At 37.0% G+C, this 18,490-nt stretch overlaps 3 protein-coding genes across 9 annotated transcripts in view; 2 read left to right on the forward strand and 1 right to left on the reverse strand.

Moving 5' to 3' along the window:
* The window catches only part of glyr1 (glyoxylate reductase 1 homolog (Arabidopsis)), a 12,249-nt gene extending 3,011 nt beyond the window's left edge, over window positions 1–9,238 (forward strand). The window contains exons 5-18 of one of the 7 annotated variants that reach the window (XM_016529540.1): window positions 397–507; window positions 823–906; window positions 1,204–1,257; window positions 3,228–3,278; window positions 3,388–3,461; window positions 3,965–4,064; window positions 4,164–4,274; window positions 4,365–4,466; window positions 4,545–4,707; window positions 4,785–4,894; window positions 5,319–5,357; window positions 5,868–5,901; window positions 6,994–7,118; window positions 7,570–9,238. In XM_016529540.1, the coding sequence (XP_016385026.1) occupies window positions 397–507; window positions 823–906; window positions 1,204–1,257; window positions 3,228–3,278; window positions 3,388–3,461; window positions 3,965–4,064; window positions 4,164–4,274; window positions 4,365–4,466; window positions 4,545–4,707; window positions 4,785–4,894; window positions 5,319–5,357; window positions 5,868–5,901; window positions 6,994–7,118; window positions 7,570–7,644 (1,233 nt within the window). In that variant the 3' untranslated portion in view covers window positions 7,645–9,238. Of the gene's footprint in view, window positions 1–396; window positions 508–822; window positions 907–1,203; window positions 1,258–3,227; window positions 3,279–3,387; window positions 3,462–3,964; window positions 4,065–4,163; window positions 4,275–4,364; window positions 4,467–4,544; window positions 4,708–4,784; window positions 4,895–5,208; window positions 5,392–5,867; window positions 5,902–6,993; window positions 7,119–7,569 lie in introns of all 7 variants that reach the window. The other 6 variants (XM_016529539.1, XM_016529537.1, XM_016529541.1 and 3 more) reach the window with 6 other exon arrangements.
* Window positions 9,239–9,458: 220 nt separating this feature from the next.
* Window positions 9,459–16,037, forward strand: LOC107721519 (protein rogdi homolog). Its single transcript, XM_016529591.1, has 11 exons — window positions 9,459–9,651; window positions 10,493–10,564; window positions 10,665–10,750; window positions 10,928–10,982; window positions 11,646–11,726; window positions 11,897–11,992; window positions 13,197–13,295; window positions 13,374–13,487; window positions 13,591–13,640; window positions 13,743–13,869; window positions 14,964–16,037. The coding sequence occupies exons 1-11, from the start codon at window positions 9,574–9,576 to the stop codon at window positions 15,003–15,005; spliced, it is 900 nt and encodes a 299-aa protein (XP_016385077.1). The 5' UTR covers window positions 9,459–9,573; the 3' UTR covers window positions 15,006–16,037.
* Window positions 16,038–16,117: 80 nt separating this feature from the next.
* LOC107721520 (small integral membrane protein 22-like) lies at window positions 16,118–17,837 on the reverse strand. The gene is made up of 4 exons (XM_016529592.1): window positions 17,776–17,837; window positions 17,203–17,341; window positions 17,058–17,125; window positions 16,118–16,951 (listed from the first exon to the last, which is right to left on the reverse strand). The coding sequence occupies exons 2-4, from the start codon at window positions 17,327–17,329 to the stop codon at window positions 16,904–16,906; spliced, it is 243 nt and encodes an 80-aa protein (XP_016385078.1). The 5' UTR covers window positions 17,330–17,341; window positions 17,776–17,837; the 3' UTR covers window positions 16,118–16,903.
* Window positions 17,838–18,490: the final 653 nt, after the last annotated feature.

Below are 18,490 nucleotides of genomic sequence, written 5' to 3' on the forward strand. Positions count from 1 at the left end.
TATTTCAGCTGACAAATATTAATGTTGAATATATATATATATATATATATATATAATTCGCCTCAAGTGGGACGTTCTTTTGTCACAAAAGTTTTTAAAGATCGGACGTACATTGCTCACAATGCCAGTGTTTAACTTTTCATAAAGCATATCACAGTCAGTTTCCACATATGTTAAGTTTAATCTCGCTGTAAGCAGGATATTTTGAGACGAATGTTTGTCAGACATTTTTTATTGGATGGTAAATTCCATATAAAGCTCTGGGCTGCTCTTTTATGTTGCCACTTATTATTGACACCTAAAATGCATTGGTACCAGGTACAAACAGGTTCTTCGAAATTCACCAGGTAGTATTTCAGAAATAATTCCTCATGTTGTGTAAACTTTGTTTTACAGACACACTCTGATGACAAAAGCAAGTCAGATAAAGGCCGTAAAGCAGCTAAACCAATGAAGATCATTGAAGAAGATGATGAAGATGCCTTCAAGGGTGGCTCGTCGGACAAGGTTGGACGATATTGCTTTACCATTGTGGAGGGGAAAGGCTAGGTCATAACCCAACACGTTTTTTTGTCAGCTTCATTAAAGTCCTTTGCTAAGGCCATCTGCTGTTGTACCTGCTGTGGAGTCAGGTTACAATTGTATGTTTTGGAGGTGGATTTGTCAAGCGCGATCCACCCCATTCATTGAGACTGATGTCATCTTTTGCAGTGTGACCAGTGCCATATTTTGACTGGGTCGAGATGCAGCTATTTTAGGGCTTTGTTTCATGAGATCAAGCCATTCTGTACACATGGTGAATGTGTCTCTCTTTCCCTTAAGGAACAGACTGATTCTGACCCAGAGCCATCCTCTGTACGACGGCTGGTCGCTGGAACAGTATCAGGATTCAAATGGGAGAGCAGTGTAGGTTACATTCACAGTTTGCCTCTGCACTTCTATGGGATCTGCACATATGCCCTTTTTTAGGTATCAGTAAGACTTACCCACAGGCTGATTTTGGTGCAGTTACAGCTGTGAATTTTCATAGCAGCTGCACGGCTGGTGTGAAAACACCTCACTTTCAAAATGCAAGTCACTATGTCCTTCACTATATAGTTGCACCTCTCACCATGTGGCTGTAATTAGTTACAGATGAAATAACTATCAGGTCAGTAAGTCTCTTTGGAGAATAGTTTCCAATTTAACTCTCTTCCATTATAGCCAGTAAAGGATGACCCACATTTTCATCACTTTCTGCTCAGCCAGTCTGAGAAGGTAAGGAGACTTTTTGCTGGGATGCTGAATGATTTTCTAGTTAGTGTAACCTTACCCCTGTCTCTTGCACATTGCACACAATGGCTGCTCTAATAATTTCTGAATAATATCCTCCCCCAAACTGCTTCTGGCAATGCTAGTCAGCCGAATCTGCAGCATGGCAGTTTGTACTGAGTTTTTTTTTTTTTACCTAACGGAACCGACATCGTCAAGCTTATTGGTTGATCCTCTGAGACTGTGAGCTGACATGTACTCAACCTTGCAGTTTAAAAACTATTTTTGGCTATGGTTTTGTACAAGGTCTTTGTCTCGGCTGTGGTCAGGGTCCAAAATGAACATTTCTTATTTTCTTTTTTATTCAGAATTTCAAGTAGCTAATTATTTACGCTACCATTTAAAAGTGAGATCAAGAAGATTTATTGTTTGAAAGAAAATAATGCTTTTATTAATCAAGGACACATTAATCTAATCAGAACTGGCAGACATTTATAGTGTTACAAAAGATTTCCAAATAAATGCTTTTCTTTTGAACTTTCTGTTCAACAAAGAATCCTGAAAATAGTTACATGGTTATTAAATATTAAGCAGCAACAACTGTTTTCAACATTAATAATAAAAAAAAGTTTCCCAAGCAGCAAATCAGCATATTAGAATGATTTCTGAAGGATCATGTGACACCGAAGACTGGAGTAATGATGCTGAAAATTCAGCTTTAACATCACAGAAATAAATTATACTTTTAAGATATATTATAATCTTTTTTTTTTTTTTTTATTGTAATAATAATACACAGTATTACTGTTCCTGTATTTTTGCACAGATAAGTGCAGCCTTGGTGGGTATAAGAGACTTAAGAGACAACAAAAAAAACCTTACTGACCTCAAACTTCTAAAAGGTAGTGTTCACAATATTTCAGAAAATTTGACTTTTGGATAAAATAGACCGTTATGTCCATATGTATGCCTTTTAATACAAAGGAGTTGTTACCTGCAACCATTTTATCGAGTTTGTGTCAAGCTTGTGCTCAAAAAGTGGGGTGATAGACCGCGGAAACAATACTGTCAGAAAGCAAAACTTTGTTGGTTTTTTTTGTTGGTTTTTTTATGCCACAGCATTTGTGAGCTGCAAACTATGGTCAAAAATAATTTTTTTATAGAAAAATATTTAAAATAAATGGGCAGTAAAAATATTTATGGCCATAGATGTGGCAAAAAGTAAATTTTGGACTCTGGCTATGGTTGCACATTTTGTTACATGCTAGTGTGTCTGAAAAATTGATTGGATTGGAGGAAAAAACTGTATCGGAAAAGCCAGCAAAGACGCCCAGCCAAAATACTCTTGTGCTTCTGTTCATGTGCCAGTTATACCAACAAACTGTTTAAATGACTCTTCCTTTCCTCTTGGCACTTCCTCTTCAGAGGAACATTTCCTTCTTGCTTGTCCTTTTGCCCTTTTGCTTTCAGGCACCACAGTCAGAAACAAATTGATCTTAAAATTATATCTCCAAAAAGGAGACACTGAGATCTTAATTGCCTGAGGTTTTTCTCAAAAATGTTCATTTAGGCTGCGTCAGCCGTTTTCTTGCCCTGTATAAGTTTCAGTTAAACTGAAACGGAGCATGTGGCTGAGCATGATAACTTGATTTTCAGTTCCTAACACTGGCTTCGCTCCTGGCTCTCACATCAGATATGGCAGAAAGAGCTGCGTGACATGACAGCAGAGGATAATATAAGTGCAATCCTTACTGGAAGCCGACAGAGCAAAGAATAACGTGCACTTAAGATCATTTGTGACTGTTGGGCCAAAAGGTTTCCACCTGGTTTTCCTCCCCTGGCTCTGTACTTGGTGTTTTCAATAAATGTGTATCTAGGATCCTTTGAGTGCAAGACTGTTTGCTATTTCTAGACAATCTAAAATGAATCTGCTGAATTGACTTTGATTGACAAGAAAATCTCCCTTTTCCTTACAGCCAGCTTCATCAATGGAGCCCATCACCAAACGCTTAAAGATAATCGAGGAGGTGAGCGCCGTCTAGGAATTCACAGCTTGTGGTTTCTTCATTTACCTACTAATTAGCCAGCTAGCATTGCTTGGTCATTTTAAGAATTGTCTGTTTTCTTCTTGAAAAGGACACAGGATCAACATCTATTCAAGCAGCAGACAGCACAGCCATCAACGGCAGCATCACACCTACAGACAAAAGGTAATGAGGAAGAATCATGTTTTTAGTGGTCCGAAAAAGTGGCAGTCCAAATGTCTGAGACCACATTGAAGTTCTGAGATTAAAAATCTGGAAATTCAGGTTTATTATTTCAGTTTTAGTCATTTTAGTTTCTGAGACAACATTTCTAATTTAATACATATTTCATGTAATATTGACATGTGTTTTTTTTTCTGTGATCCCAGGGAAGGGTTTTTGTTAGTGTATTTATTTTTTTTATTGTCAGCATTTGCATTCGTACATTGCTTCCTGTCCTGCATATGCCACTGTGTTGCGCTGACCTGTGTTTTTGTTTGGCTGTATTAAAAAAAGAAGTGCACTACACTACCAGTGTAGTCTGATTCACAAACAAATGACTCTTTTGAGCTGGTTCTTTTTTAGAAAATAAAAAATACTGCATGACTAATGTTTGTTAAACCATTCACTTAAATCAGTATGCTGACAATACCTGTAATATTTGCAATATTTATTTGTTTTCACAACAGGATAGGGTTCCTTGGACTTGGACTGATGGGAAGTGGTGTGGTTTCTAATTTGTTGAAGATGGGGCATGTTGTGACTGTTTGGAATCGCACGGCAGAAAAGGTACAATCAAAGGTGTTTAAATATGGTTGCTTCTGACGTTACACTAAGTGAGTGATTGGTTTGTTTTTAACCTTTTTTTTTTCCTTGTCATTTTTCCAGTGTGATTTGTTCGTCCAAGAAGGTGCCAGATTAGGACGAACACCAGCAGAAGTTGTGTCCATGTGCGATATCACATTTTCCTGTGTATCAGACCCAAAAGCTGCCAGAGATGTAGGTCAATGTTTTGTAAATGGCTCTTTGTTTTCAATCTGTCAAGCTGCTCTGTCTTTGGTTTACATGTACAGTATTATTTCCGTTCAGCTTGTGTTAGGTCCTAGTGGAGTCCTACAGGGAATCAGACCAGGCAAATGTTACATAGAGATGTCAACCGTTGATCCAGAAACCATCACCGAGCTCGCACAGGTAACCAACATCATCCAGACGGGTCTTTCATGACATTACCAGGGGAAGTCCGTTACTAAGGTTCATTTGAATCTGTAGGTCATCACATCCAGAGGCGGCAGATTCCTAGAAGCTCCAGTTTCGGGCAGCCAGCAGCTTTCCAATGACGGTATGCTGGTCATTGTTGCTGCAGGAGACCGCAGTGTTTATGAAGACTGTAGCAGCTGCTTCCAGGCAATGGGGAAGACGTCTTTCTTTATAGGTACTACAGCCTTTCAGTCGCGCTGTGTACGAGGTAGATGTTTCCACATGATATTGACTTTGTCTTTTCCATCGAAGCAGGGGAAGCAGGAAATGCTGCGAGAATGATGCTGATCCTTAACATGGTTCAAGGCAGTTTCATGGCAACCATCGCAGAGGGATTGACCTTGGCGCAGGCCACGGGACAGGGCTTATATTTGAATGTTCTTTTCATTTATAAAGAATTATAAGCGTGTGTATTATGTGATTTAGCCAATGCACATTTGTTCAAAAGCCTGGCAGAGTGATCACAAGATGCTAGGCAAAAGTTTTGTGTTTTCAGAAAGGACGCGCGTTCTCATCTTTTTTCTGTTAATTATTATGATGCGCTGCATGTCTGTTTTTCTTCAAAGCACCGACTTAGAATGCCTAATGTTGGTTTATAGGTACTACAGCCTTTCAGTCGCGCTGTGTACGAGGTAGATGTTTCCACATGATATTGACTTTGTCTTTTCCATCGAAGCAGGGGAAGCAGGAAATGCTGCGAGAATGATGCTGATCCTTAACATGGTTCAAGGCAGTTTCATGGCAACCATCGCAGAGGGATTGACCTTGGCGCAGGCCACGGGACAGTCACAACAAACATTCTTGGATATTCTTTGCCATGGACAAATGGCAAGCACGTTTGTGGACCAGAAATGCCAGAGTAGGTTTACTTGTTTACGTTTTTAAGGGTGTGATCACACTTGTAGTTCGGTTAGTTTGGTTCATTTGGTCCGGACCAAAAAGGAAAATTATACATTTGGTCCTGGTCCGCTTAGCATTCACATTGGCTTTTTTGACAGTGAACCTAAAGACAACGAACCTAGAGGCATAGTGATACATTCACAACCTGATTGGTCGGCTTGAATGACGTATATATCGTGACGGAACTCACCCAACACCCCAAACAAAAGGTGCGTTAGACTTAAAGCGGCGCTGCGTGTGTATGATATCAAAGCACCCATTAACCGATCGGTCTGCTCAGCGCCGCTTTAAGTCACACATACCTAATGCCCTCTGCTGGACTAAGAGCGCTCATTATTGCGTGTACCAAGGTTATTGTGGTTTTGAATTTTTAAATTCATTTTATTTTAATATCGTTTTCAAATTTGCTATAAAATTCAGTTTAGTTTTGGACAAATGGCAAGCACGTTTGTGGACCAGAAATGCCAGAGTAGGTTTACTTGTTTACGTTTTTAAGGGTGTGATCACACTTGTAGTTCGGTTAGTTTGGTTCATTTGGTCCGGACCAAAAAGGAAAATTATACATTTGGTCCTGGTCCGCTTAGCATTCACATTGGCTTTTTTGACAGTGAACCTAAAGACAACGAACCTAGAGGCATAGTGATACATTCACAACCTGATTGGTCGGCTTGAATGACGTATATATCATTTGATTGCTTGTGTTACATGGTAAAATAAATAATCTTGCTTAGCTGGTGTAATAGATTTAATGCGAGTGCGGTTCGGGGCCCAACTCGCGGTCTTTGTCAAACAGTTCTGGTCTGGTACAGAATTAAATTAGTGCTGCTGTCAGATAATGGGTCGGCTGTTCTGTTAAGTACTGCTGGTGCACGTTTACCAAACAGGACCCGCGCAGGCTTTAAACTGTTACCTCATCGTTGCTCCACTTTTGCCCTCTGCTCATTTTGTTTTGGTTACACCACGTCGTCAAATCATGTCGCATCGCATCGCATCTTGTCATTACTTCCTGTTTTTGGTTCGTTTAGAAGTATTTGGTCCGTGTTGCATTCATATTTCATTCGAACCACACCAGAGTTCGTCTGGAAGCAGACCGAGACCCATCTTTTTAGCGGTCTCGGTCCGCTTGTTTGGTGCGCACCAGGGTTCGGATGGCAGCGTTCGCACATGCTCAAACGAACCGCACTAACAGAACAATCGCACCAGGGTTCGTTTTAATCGAACCAAACATGACAAGTGTGAACGAACCCTAAGATACTGATAAGAAGTGTTGGTAGATTTGAGTTTGCCTTTTAATCTTCCTGCCATTAACCATTTTCTGTGACATGGCGCTGCTTGGACATCATAACCTTTGGTCTCAATGTCAAACGGTGTCCACCCAAATGCCTATTTAGTCATTTATTGCACAAATTTTCCAAGGGAACATTACAGAACTATTGCAAAACTTAAATGGAATCTGGTGACTATTAGAATCTAGAGGCAACACATGACAAGTTTAACCTTTGGAACTATTAAAATGATACTAGACTTGAGTTTATTTAACATTTGATGTGTTTCTTCTCAGATATCTTGCAGGGCAACTTCAAACCAGATTACTACCTGAAACACATTCAGAAAGATCTGAGATTAGCCATTTCAATGGGAGATTCGGTTAATCATCCAACACCAATGGCAGCTGCTGCAAATGAGGTAAAACAACATGTGGTAACTGAATGGATTATCATTTGGCCACAATTGATACTTTGTTGATTGACCAACTAATGTATGCATTTTAGATTCTGTAATGCAGTTTAATAGTAATGTAAACTAAACCACAGAACTGAATTGAAATATGGATATGGATATTTGATAGTCATTTCCCCTGTTTTTGCATTTAGATTACCAGAATATAATGCTCACTTAAAGTTCATCTTTAAAAATACTAATTTAATAACTCCGGTAAATGTAATTTGTACATAATGTTGTGATGCCTAAATTAACTTAAAATAATATAGAATTTAAATTTCAGCCATAAAATGAAAATCGTTATCAGCTCAAATAATCAGTATCATTAAAACTTTAATTGTTTTTTTTCTAGGACTAAATGTAATTTCGGTTTATGCTTCCATTTGAAGTAATGCATCATTTCATACTTCTGCAGGTATACAAGAGGGCAAAAGCATTGGACCAGTCGGACAATGACATGTCTGCAGTCTACAGAGCTTATATTCACTAATCCTGTCAATGTGCTCTACGTCCTGGACCACAAACATCACCTGCTTCTTTGTTCCTCTCCCTCTGTCTTTCTCTCCTCTGCTGATGAATTTTGTTGGGCACCAGTGATATGTTTTCCCATGTATAATGGGATCTCTTTAGCAGCCTAATCTGAGCATTGCACTGACTGTAATATAGCTGCACGTATGCTCAGTGGGAGGTTATTAAACTCCCTGCGAGTGATTATTTTATGATAGAACGTGCAGTGTATTATATCTGCATTTCCTTAAGGCTACTGCATACGATGCAGTGTTGTTTGAAGATGCTAGGGTTATTATTGATCATTCATAACTTTACAAATGAATTCCCACATTGTAATTTTCGATGTTCAGAAATCTGTAAAGTATGAACTTTTGATCACAAACAGGCTTAAGGAGCACGACGAAGAAAAAGCCACTGCATTGCCTTAATACCCAATATAAGATAGATGTATTTATTTATTTTATCCCTTAAAGATCACCACCATGTCAGGTGCAATTTGGCCGTACACATTTTTTTTTTTCCTTCTCCGTTTTGGAGGTCACCTGTTCACTAGTAAATGATTTTGTTTTTACTGCCTGATCAGAAATGCAGTATTATTTTTTATTGAAATTTGGTTGTGTAATAATCACACAGAAGACCCTGAAATGATTTATCAATTACAATGAAGCTAATGCTGAGAAGCATCCAGTAGTTTTCCCATTATTGAGTCTTGACTATTGCCTCTGCAATGGATGTTTCTGTTTTCCAGCTTGACTATTTTACGGACAGATTTGTTTCACAGCATTAAAGTCTTTCAGCTGTTGTGGGGGGAAAAAAAGGAATAATTTGAAGACATTTTAAGTTGCTTTATATGCTTTGCTTTTTAAATCGGATGTGTCGTGTTTTTTTGTCCAAGTCAGTCAGCTGGCAGAGTGATCTGTTGATTTATTATTATTTTTTACTAATTGACTTTTTTTTTTTTTTTTCATTATGATTCATAAAAAAAATGTAAAACAGTTAAGTCAAGCTAACGTTATGCTACATTTTATCCCTAAATTATGATTGCATTTGTTAATTTTAAGTGATATTACAAGCCATAAATTCAGTGGCATATAATTTGGTCTTTTTTTTTTTTTTAATCAGAACAAATACAGGGTGATACCTTTTATATAAATTGTTGTTCTGCCAAAAAAGGAAGAAAAAAAAAAAGACTTTGAAGTGCTTAGTTATGGATAAGAGAATTTTGCGATTTACTAAGACGTTGTAAATATCCCCATCAGAGGGTTGGGTTATTTGAATACATGGAATAACATGCTTTCAGTTTGACTCTACTGAATTTATTAATCATCTGTTGTCTTAATATTGTAGACTGTTCTTTTGTCTTAGCTAATGGGTTGATTTGCTGTAAATGGTTTGATTTTTGTGGCTTAAACGGAGCTGGTAATGACATACTGACGACTTGATTCCAGTTGTGCAAGGAAGGTATTGGTGTTATAATTGGAGTTATTTATAATTTCATGTAAATGTGAAATTTCTTTTCTTTTTTTTGTTTGTGCGGTCAACTGAACGCTCTGAATAAACAAACCCAATGTCCAGCTGTTTTATTTATTCTTAGGTCTAATGTCCGTTCCGAGTTCATATATGAAATGAAAGCGCAATGCCATGATACAAAAAGTGTTGTTGTTGTTTTTTTTAGTTTCAAATGTAGTTTTTATTAATAGAAATACATTTTCTAATAGGGTTTGGCGTCGTCAAAAAATAAACAAACGAAACTAATCCTGTCCTTTCCAAGCCGGAAGATTTCAAGGTTACACAAACCGGAAGTTCAGGAAAAGGAGGCGTGTCAAGCCTAATTGTTTACGAGTCGCACTAAAATAGCGGACTGCTCAGGTTATTTTCAGCAGATTTAGGACGGCTTCGTTGAATTGTAATGCTCGGAGCAGAGCGATCTACTCTGTCTGAACTAGCGAAAATGACGGCCGCGAGTCAAGCAGAGAGGACTGTGCTGGTGAGAGATTGTGAGATTTGTGTTTAATACGTTAAATGTAAACTGCTTCAAAGACGTATGCTAGGTCATTATGATTTGACTATAAACAAGTCATATTCAGATGTAGATTTCAGCTGCGTTGCAGTTGCAAAGGTGTTTATTGCTTTGCCGTGCAGAGCTTGTTGGTGCAGTTTTGCAGAGCAGCTGGTGGGACAAAGTCCAAATTCATCCCAGTGTAAATGGTAAACAATCGTGTCCTGCCTTATCATCGCTGCTCTGTTCAGTTTATCCATTGATGTTGATGTGCTACTGAGGTCTGATACTGACTGCTGTTTCTCCCAGTAATGCACCATACTGATCGATTTAATTCTGCAACAGATTTAACGGTGTTGTGCCGAATTCTGCACCCCTGACAGATTATGCACCCCCTCGTTGAAGTCGCTACTTGATAGCCTAATCCCCACCCCTAATCCTAACCCCTCCCCCACACCTAACCCTAAACCTACCAATACTAGGGGGTGCAAAATCTGGCAGGGTGCAAATTTCGGCACTAAAACTGGATAGAAATGAAAATGGTTAGAATTTACACACCATTATGTTGTTGACTTGAAACTTTGTTTAAAATCAAGGCGGCTTCAGGCACCACTGACTTTCACTGGATTGGGGAAAAATGGCAGTGAAAGTGAAGGGTAACTGTGGGTTTCAGACTTCATCATTCTGCCTAATGTCTTATTTTGAGTTCCACAGAAGAAAGGAAGTCATACCTTAGTCATCATGACAAGTGTGAATACATTTTTGACAGAATGTATTTTTTTTTTTAGCGAATTATGTATTTACTATGTGCAACTTTTGTGTGCTTTAGGAAGAGGAATTTAATTGGCTGCTGAAAGAAGAGGTCCATGCGGTGCTCAAACAGCTGCAAGACATTTTGAAGGTATCTTCAGATACTTACTACACAGCTTACTACGGAATCATTCTGTATTATTATACAAAAAAAGTGCATTAATAATAGTATTTGTCTGCTTTCACCAAAGGAGGCATCAAGGCGTTTTTCAATGCCATTACCAAGTCTCTGTGAAGGACAACTGAAACAAGAGAATTTCATTCTGGGCAGCTCAACGTAAGAGCCATGAAATTAGACTATTCTGTTTGGAAAAGTTTAGATTTAAAGTATACAGTAATGTATGGTTTTTGTTATTACAGTTTTATGGGAACGTGTACAGCGCTGAAGATGTGTACAACATGGTATAAAAATACTTTTAAATTAATATATTTTTTTAATTTGCATATGATTTAGGATGGACCAGGTGAAAGGGGTTTTGACACTACAAGGAGAAGCTCTAACTCAGGCTGTGAGTATGTTTCACAATCAGTGTTGGGGAAAGTTACTTTTAAAAGTAATGCGTTACTTTACTAGTTACTTGGAAAAAAGTAATCTGGTTATGTAACTCGCGTTACTTGTAATGCGTTACTACCCCCAACACTGTTCACAACATCATGAAAATAAAGGCACTGCTTTGCTTCTGGTACTTCAATTGGACTTTTTAAAATGTATTATATATATATATATATAGATATATATATATGTATGTGTGTGTATTTTACTATAGGTGCATCCCAAATCACGTACTTGTGCACTATTCTATGATGTTTTGTAGTATAAAGTTGTAGTATTCCTTTTTGGAACTGAAAATTCCAAAAAGGAAAAAGTGCACTTTAAATATCTGGATAATGCACTTAAATAACCGGGGGGGGAACAATGTTGGACACTCCAGCTTTAATTACATAGTGAAGGGGGAGGGGCTATCAGACTCGGTTTATGAATGACAAAATAACATAATTCTTACACTGCATGATTGAGTACATAGTACATAAGTACATTTAACAAAACTTCTTTGTCAGCCAGTGGAATTGCAACGACACTTTGCAGTGCAGTTTATCTGAGCTCATTGATTACTTTTGCTGTTATTAGACTCTATATAAAATGGAAAGAATCCTTTTTTTTTTCTTTGCAGGATATTAATATTAAAGTCGCTAAAAGCAGTCAAGTCATGCATTTTGCATTCCGCGATGATAAACAGTGGAAACTGCAGCAGGTAATGTTTCTTTCTCTCTCTCTCTCTCTCTCTCTCTCTCTCTCTCTCTCTCTCTCTCTCTCTAATGAATAAATCAAAACAAGATCTTAAAAATGCCTTATTTCAACATAATCTCTTTTGGGGTGGTTTATATATTATAAAATAGCTGTTAAACGCATCTTGCCCCTCAGATTCAGGATGCCCGAAACCATGTGAATCAGGCCCTGCAGTTACTAAGCAGCCGTGACGAGAGTTACACCTTCAAAACTGGGGCTGAAGTCAATAAGGTTTGTATTTCACCATACAATAAGGTTTACATTTCACAAACATTTGAAGTTGATGTCCAGGGGCCAGATTCACAAAAATCTTCTGAGAAAAGAATATAGGAAACTTCTTAAAACCAATACATACATTCTTCGTACACAAGTACATTCTTAAAGCAATTAAAATTTTTCCTTTCTCTTTGAAGTGTTACAAGCTCTTGGTGAATAAAGAAGATCTGTAAAGTTGCAAAGACTAAAGTCTCAAATCCAAAGAGATGTTCTTTATAAAAGTTAAGAGTCAGCCACACCCACCTAAAACGGCTCGTTCTAACACACCACCACATGTCTACGTCACTATGTGGAAATATTAGCATAATGCAGCCCAAATGTGCACGCAAAGAAAGAAGCGTGGTTTCAGGAACAGCGGTAGTGTTGATGCAGCCATGTCAGGGAGACGCTGTGTTTCAGTGCGAAAGCAAAAGCACTTTATTTGGCCTTCCGGAAGTAGATGCAATTAGGAATCATTGGTTAAGATTTATTTACAACAGAACAGCACAACCCAGATGTTCGAATCTGTGCAACACATTTTATGGACGACAGTTTTTTGAACCTAGAAGAGTACAAGGCTGGCTTGTAAAAGAGCATAATAGGACCCCTTTAAGAACATTTCTTTTTTTTTTAAGGCGGCGGCTGTCTTTTTGTGCTGCCTGCAGATTACCATTCTTATTACTGTCTGCACTCAGACACTTTTTTAAAAATGTGCCATCTATTTTAAACAGTCATTTTTAAAGAGCATATCTCAAGATGTTGTGCTCCATCTTTCTTGTGTCCTGTATGTGTTGTGCGCGCTGCTAGTGCGAACGTGCTAAATGCTACCAAAATTGTTGTAATTTAAAATGAAATAAAAAAACAAGGTCCATAAATATGACTAAAGTCCAACAAAAATTTACCTTAACTATAAAAGGTTACTTAGAATGATTTTTAAGAATATTCTTTTCAGTAATCCAAGTTTTCTCTCTAGAACCTTCTTAAGAAATGTTTGAGATGTTTGGCCCCTGGTTTTCTTCATGTGTACTTGTGTGGTTGATATGTGCAGAACTGAGCTCTCCATGAGTATATTTAAAGACGTTGTGCGCTACAGCTTACACTCTTTCCTTACAGTCAACGTTTTCACTGGTACTGTATGTGAAGTGAGATTGCACTTAGTGACATTACTCTGATGTTTCAGCTTATGGATGCAGTAATGCTTCAGTTGACCCGAGCCAGAAACCGACTGACGACCCCGGCCAGCATGACGCTTCCTGAGCTCGCAGCTAGTGGTCTAATGGTTAGTATGTGGATCATCACTTGATCTTAATGTGGATTCTCCATGTGCTCTTGTGAATATTTCTCTTGTTCTTTCTAGAAAATGTTCACACCTCCAATGCCTGGTGACGTGATGGTGAACTTCTATATCAATCTCAGTAAACTGTGTTTGACAGTGTATCAACTACATGTACTGCAGCCTAACACTACTAAGGTATCAAGCCATCGGCACTAAAAAAAAGAACTTTTTTACAGTTATTCTTAACAAGAACGTGTGTGTGTGTTTTAAAATGCACAATCTTTTTGTTTTCTGTTAGAACTTCAAATCAGCAGGAAGTTCAGTGCTGCATAATCCAGGAGCGATGTTGTAAGTGCTCATCCCGTTTCCTGTCTTCATGCTGCAACACCAGCAGTCAGTCTCCTACAGTTTCATAATGTGTTTTTGTCACATTTGATTTTTGTCCTCAAGCGAATACAACAACACCAAGTTTGAGGTGAGCCACGTCCATAAGGTGGAGTGTGTGGTGCCGTGGCTGAATGACACTCTGGTGTTTTTCACCATTTCCCTGCAGCTCTGTCAGCAGCTCAAAGATAAGGTGGGTGTGGCCTGTTGATATGGTAACGATGGTCATCTCCCCTGCACAGTCACTGTCATAATTTAAGAACAATGCATGGTAACAGAACAACGTCAGAGGGTTTTCAGAGCTACTGAGTTTTGAATTAGTGCTGCATTAATTGTTGATTAATTACCTTGATATTCTAATACCTAAAAACATTTTTTTTTATTTTGATTAATAGAATTACTAGGATCATTCTAAATTGCTGACAATGATTTTCAAAGATTTCTTTTTAGTTTAAAGTATGTCTGATGGTATTACTTCAGCACTCTTTTGTATTCCACCTAGAACAGTGAATGTAAAATTAAAGTCAAACATTCACAACTATTTAAATGTTTGTGGTTGCTAAGATTTTTAATATTTTTGAAAAGTGTCTCCTATACCAAGGCTGCATTTATTTGACCAAAAATACAATAATATTGTGAAATATTGCAATTTAAAGTAATTGTTTTCTATTTGAATATATATTAAAATGTTATTTATTTCTGTGATGGCAGAGCTGAATTTTCAGCAGCTATTACTCCATTCGTCAAAAATCATCCTAATATGCTAATTTGCTGCTTAAGAAACATTTCTTATTATCAATGTTGAAAACGTTGTGCTTTTTTTTTTTTTTTTTTTTAATGAAAACCTGAAAATGCATTTTTCAGGTTTTAATGAATGTTTAAAAGAACAGAATTGATTTGAAATAGAATTTTTTAAACATAATTCTCTTTTAAGAATTATGTAATGTAATTATGTAAAATCTCTTTTTAATCAATGTAATGCATCCTTGCTGAATAAAAGTATTAACCTCTTTATATAAAAAAAAAAAAAAAAGATGTATTAAACCCAAACGTTGAACTGTATTGTAAAATGTGGATCAGAACAGGTAGAACTCACCAGTTGTTGTTAATGATTGTCCTGTAGACTAATTCAAATATCTGTGTGATACACCATTTGCTTTGCAAAACACAAAGCAAAACTTTGACACAAGGGGAGCAGATCTAAATGGAATGCTGCAATCTATATGTTTCATTGCCTAATAGATGATCAGTTCACATGTTCCTTTCTTTTTCCTTTTTTTTTTGCAGATTTCTGTCTTCTCTAGTTTCTGGAACTACAGACTCTTTTAAGCTATATCTGACCAAAACTCTACAGTCAGCGATAATAAATATGATACAATTATTATGCTCAAGGATGCACTAGGAACAAAGAATTCCATGAACAAGCTCCCTGAAATAATCTGTTGTGACTTTACTATATGACCATGGATTTATTCATTTTGTGTGCTTTACTGTTCAGTATGTGTTCTGCAGCAGAAGTAGAGTGCGCCGTGTATGTAGTATACAAACTGAATTCATTCATTTGAAACGACAGACTCTTCAGATGAAGGTATTCAGTGACATGTTTTTGTGTTTCTGCAGTATTTGTCAATGTCAGTGTTGACTGTTTGTCAGTAATCTTGCCTATATTGAAGTTAACCTCATCTATATGTGTTTAGGCTTTAGGAAGGAAATGCTACTAAATACACAACGCTTACGTTCTTATTTGTCACAAAAACTGTGAAATATTCCAGTTGATTTGTTGAGAGACCTCTTCAAACTCATTTTACCAGTGTTTTTGCCTTTTTAGTCCAGGGGGTTGTAACACTTGAACATTCTCTGATGCCAGGGACTATCATCAATGCATTGAGACCATTATCATATGCTTATGAATGTGCATAAATGACCAATAGTGTATTTGCCATTGTGACTCAACTGTGGTATGACTATATTAACACTAAATGACAGATAACAGTGAACGTATCCGGACTTCATATTCCATTAAAACTACACACATTCCTGAAGATGGCTGATTAGGGAGCAGAGTTCAGCATTCCATGATGAAAAAAGGAATATTATGTCGAGCGATGGTTCAGATGATGTTCAGGGTTTATGATCATTACAGAAAGGTTGCTCTGTCAGCTTTGTTACTTTGTCAGCCTTGTTTATTTATTGCTACATTTGTATTTATTTCATGTTAAATGCACTTAATTCGTGTCCTTATTGATTTCATGCATGTTAATTTGAATATTGATTCACGTTTAAGTAAAACCTAAGCTATTTTCATGTATATTTCATGCTTAATATGGAATATTTTGTGCAATAAACATACTATCAACATTATGAACTTTACTTTGCTCTTCTCCCATTTCTCAATATACTTTACACTGAATAAATTATCCAGTGCTTATGTCTAAATAAAATAGGCAAAGGTACATTTTATTTGCTATATGCTGTTCATTTAAAGGTATGTATTTTAGTTTTTGTTTACAAAGTCTAAAAGTTATACAAACAATGTGGTACATTATAAAAAGTTAAACACATATTGACACTAATTTTTCCAAGGTAGAGTTCACAAGTAAAGCATTGCGTATCTGTTTGCAAGTCTCATTGGCGTTTTCATCCTCAGCAGTGTGTAGGTTTCTGTATTATATACATTTCAGATTTAAAAGTCAGGCATTTGAAAGAAATCCACTAAAAACCCTTAAATCTAGGAGAAGGCTGGTTGAAGAAGAGATTGCAGATTGGCATCTGGGAAGACCAGTCTTAACAGCTAGGTTCCAGATTAACAGATTAAACACACTGTTCAAAGAACAACTAAAAACAAGTTAATTTCAATAGAGGCCATTTGTTAAGGGCCTGCACTGGTTCCATCCAGGAAAGTTGCTATAACCTGCTTCAATAAAGTGTTTAAGTAACCAATGTCTTCAAAACTGGTGAGCATGCTTCTATATAAAATCTCTGATGAAGTGGATCTGGTATCTACAATGGACAATGCAACTTAAATCATGTGATTTCCTGGGTAAATATTAACAGCATTTTTACACAGTAGGGAAAGGTTTTTGCTTTTATCATCCCTATAAGGAAGTATCTACCTAAAATATCGTTCTCCTTCCTCCATTATTTTACTTGTTCACATATAAATAATGTTTAGGTGGCATAACTGATAGAAAAAAATAGATGTAATGGTGCCTGTTGTTTCTGGAAGATCACAGCTCCATTCCCATATTGTCGATGCCCACCTTCTGTCTTCTTGGCTGTAACGTGGAAACACTTGCGGTCACCACAAATGTCATGACAGTTGTATTGTTTCATGAATCTATAGATAGGTTATCTGTGAGTTTACACCAGTAGCATTCTGACCTTCTCATCACAGCAGCAGCAGCAACAGCAGCGGATGAGAACCAAGATAACCAGCAACAGGACCATGCCTATGGACATTTAACATCGCCTTAATGATTCTTAATTACTTATCTTCATTTCTTATTTTTGCATAATTCTATCTTGCCTATAAAGATGAAGAAAACTGCAAACGAGGCAATGTCCCAGTCCGACTGAAACATCTTCTTTGATTGTAGTCTTGAGACCACATCATTGAACTGGTTCTCAAAATCCAGTTGGATGTTCTTATCCATGACTTAAGATTCCTGAATGGAGGGGTTTTAATTAATCACACGCTGTTAACGAATATTTTAAAATAGAAAATAAAAAGCATGATGCCCATAAACGAATCCAACCTGTTCAACATACAAATGTACTCAAATGACATCCTGAATAAACAGGAAGTTGTTCTTTCTAGTTTTCTACGAAAAGAACTGAAATAAACCAAGTGATAATAAACCACCACGAGAATCTTAAGGAATAAACTATATTCTAAACTAAATAAAAATGTATTTTGAATTAAGAAACTAGATATTATGGGGGGAAAATGGCGTACTTCAAAGAAAATCAAAGAACTCCATCCTTATGTCGACTAATCGTATATAAACACATAATCTTTTAATAATCTGCCTAAATTGGCTTATTTTCTATTTCACAAACTGTCCTAATGTATCTTACAGAGGAATTGTCGATCACTCACCTGTTGTTTTCGTTTGTGGTACTTCCGGGTACTGCGTAAACCTGTTGCTGTGCTTTTGAAGCGTTTTTATAGTCTATGTTTTGAAGGCTGTTCAACCGCTGAGATAGTTTTGCGGAAGTGTGATGATTGCACAAAACTACAGGAGTCTAGTCATAAAGTACTGGCTTTTATGTGGTGTTGACAAAATATTAACCACAGACCCTACTCAATATAAAAACAGCTGACAGGTGTAATATGTAGTCTGTATTCCATTCAATAAATAATTGCTTTAGATTTGCGATCTATTCTTTATTCAGATCCAGGTAACACGGGTATGGTAAACATAAACATAATTTAAAAATATGTGACCCTGGACCACAAAACCAGTCATAAGGGACAATGTTTTAAAATTGAGATTTATGCATCATCTGAAAGCTGAATAAATAAGATTCCCATTGATGTATGGTTTGTTAGGATATGACGATATTTGGCCAACTATTTGAAAATCTGGAATCTGAGGGTGCAAAAAAATCAAAATATTGAGAAAATCGACTTTAAAGTTGTCCAAATGACGTTCTTAGCAATGCATACTAATCAAAAATTAAGTTTTGATGTATTTATGGTAGGACATGTACAAAATATCTTCATGGAACATGATCTTTACTTAATATCCTAATGATTTTTGGCATAAAAGAAAAATCGATCATTTTGACAAGTACAATGTATTGTTGGCTAT

Source organism: Sinocyclocheilus rhinocerous, unplaced genomic scaffold (genome assembly GCF_001515625.1).
Source record: "Sinocyclocheilus rhinocerous isolate Xijiao unplaced genomic scaffold, SAMN03320098_v1.1 scaffold481, whole genome shotgun sequence".
NCBI classification, from domain to species: Eukaryota; Metazoa; Chordata; class Actinopteri; order Cypriniformes; family Cyprinidae; genus Sinocyclocheilus; species Sinocyclocheilus rhinocerous.

Coding starts and splice junctions, on each gene's coding strand:
- LOC107721519 (XM_016529591.1), top strand. CDS start 9,574: ATGCTCGGAGCAGAGCGATCTACTCTGTCTGAACTAGCGAAAATGACG. Junction 11,727..11,896: donor AACAGTGGAAACTGCAGCAG/GTAATGTTTCTT, acceptor CTTGCCCCTCAG/ATTCAGGATGCCCGAAACCA. Junction 13,641..13,742: donor CATAATCCAGGAGCGATGTT/GTAAGTGCTCAT, acceptor TTTGTCCTCAAG/CGAATACAACAACACCAAGT.
- LOC107721520 (XM_016529592.1), bottom strand. CDS start 17,329: ATGGATAAGAACATCCAACTGGATTTTGAGAACCAGTTCAATGATGTG. Junction 17,126..17,202: donor AGTTTTCTTCATCTTTATAG/GCAAGATAGAAT, acceptor AAATGTCCATAG/GCATGGTCCTGTTGCTGGTT. Junction 16,952..17,057: donor GCTGCTGCTGTGATGAGAAG/GTCAGAATGCTA, acceptor TCCACGTTACAG/CCAAGAAGACAGAAGGTGGG.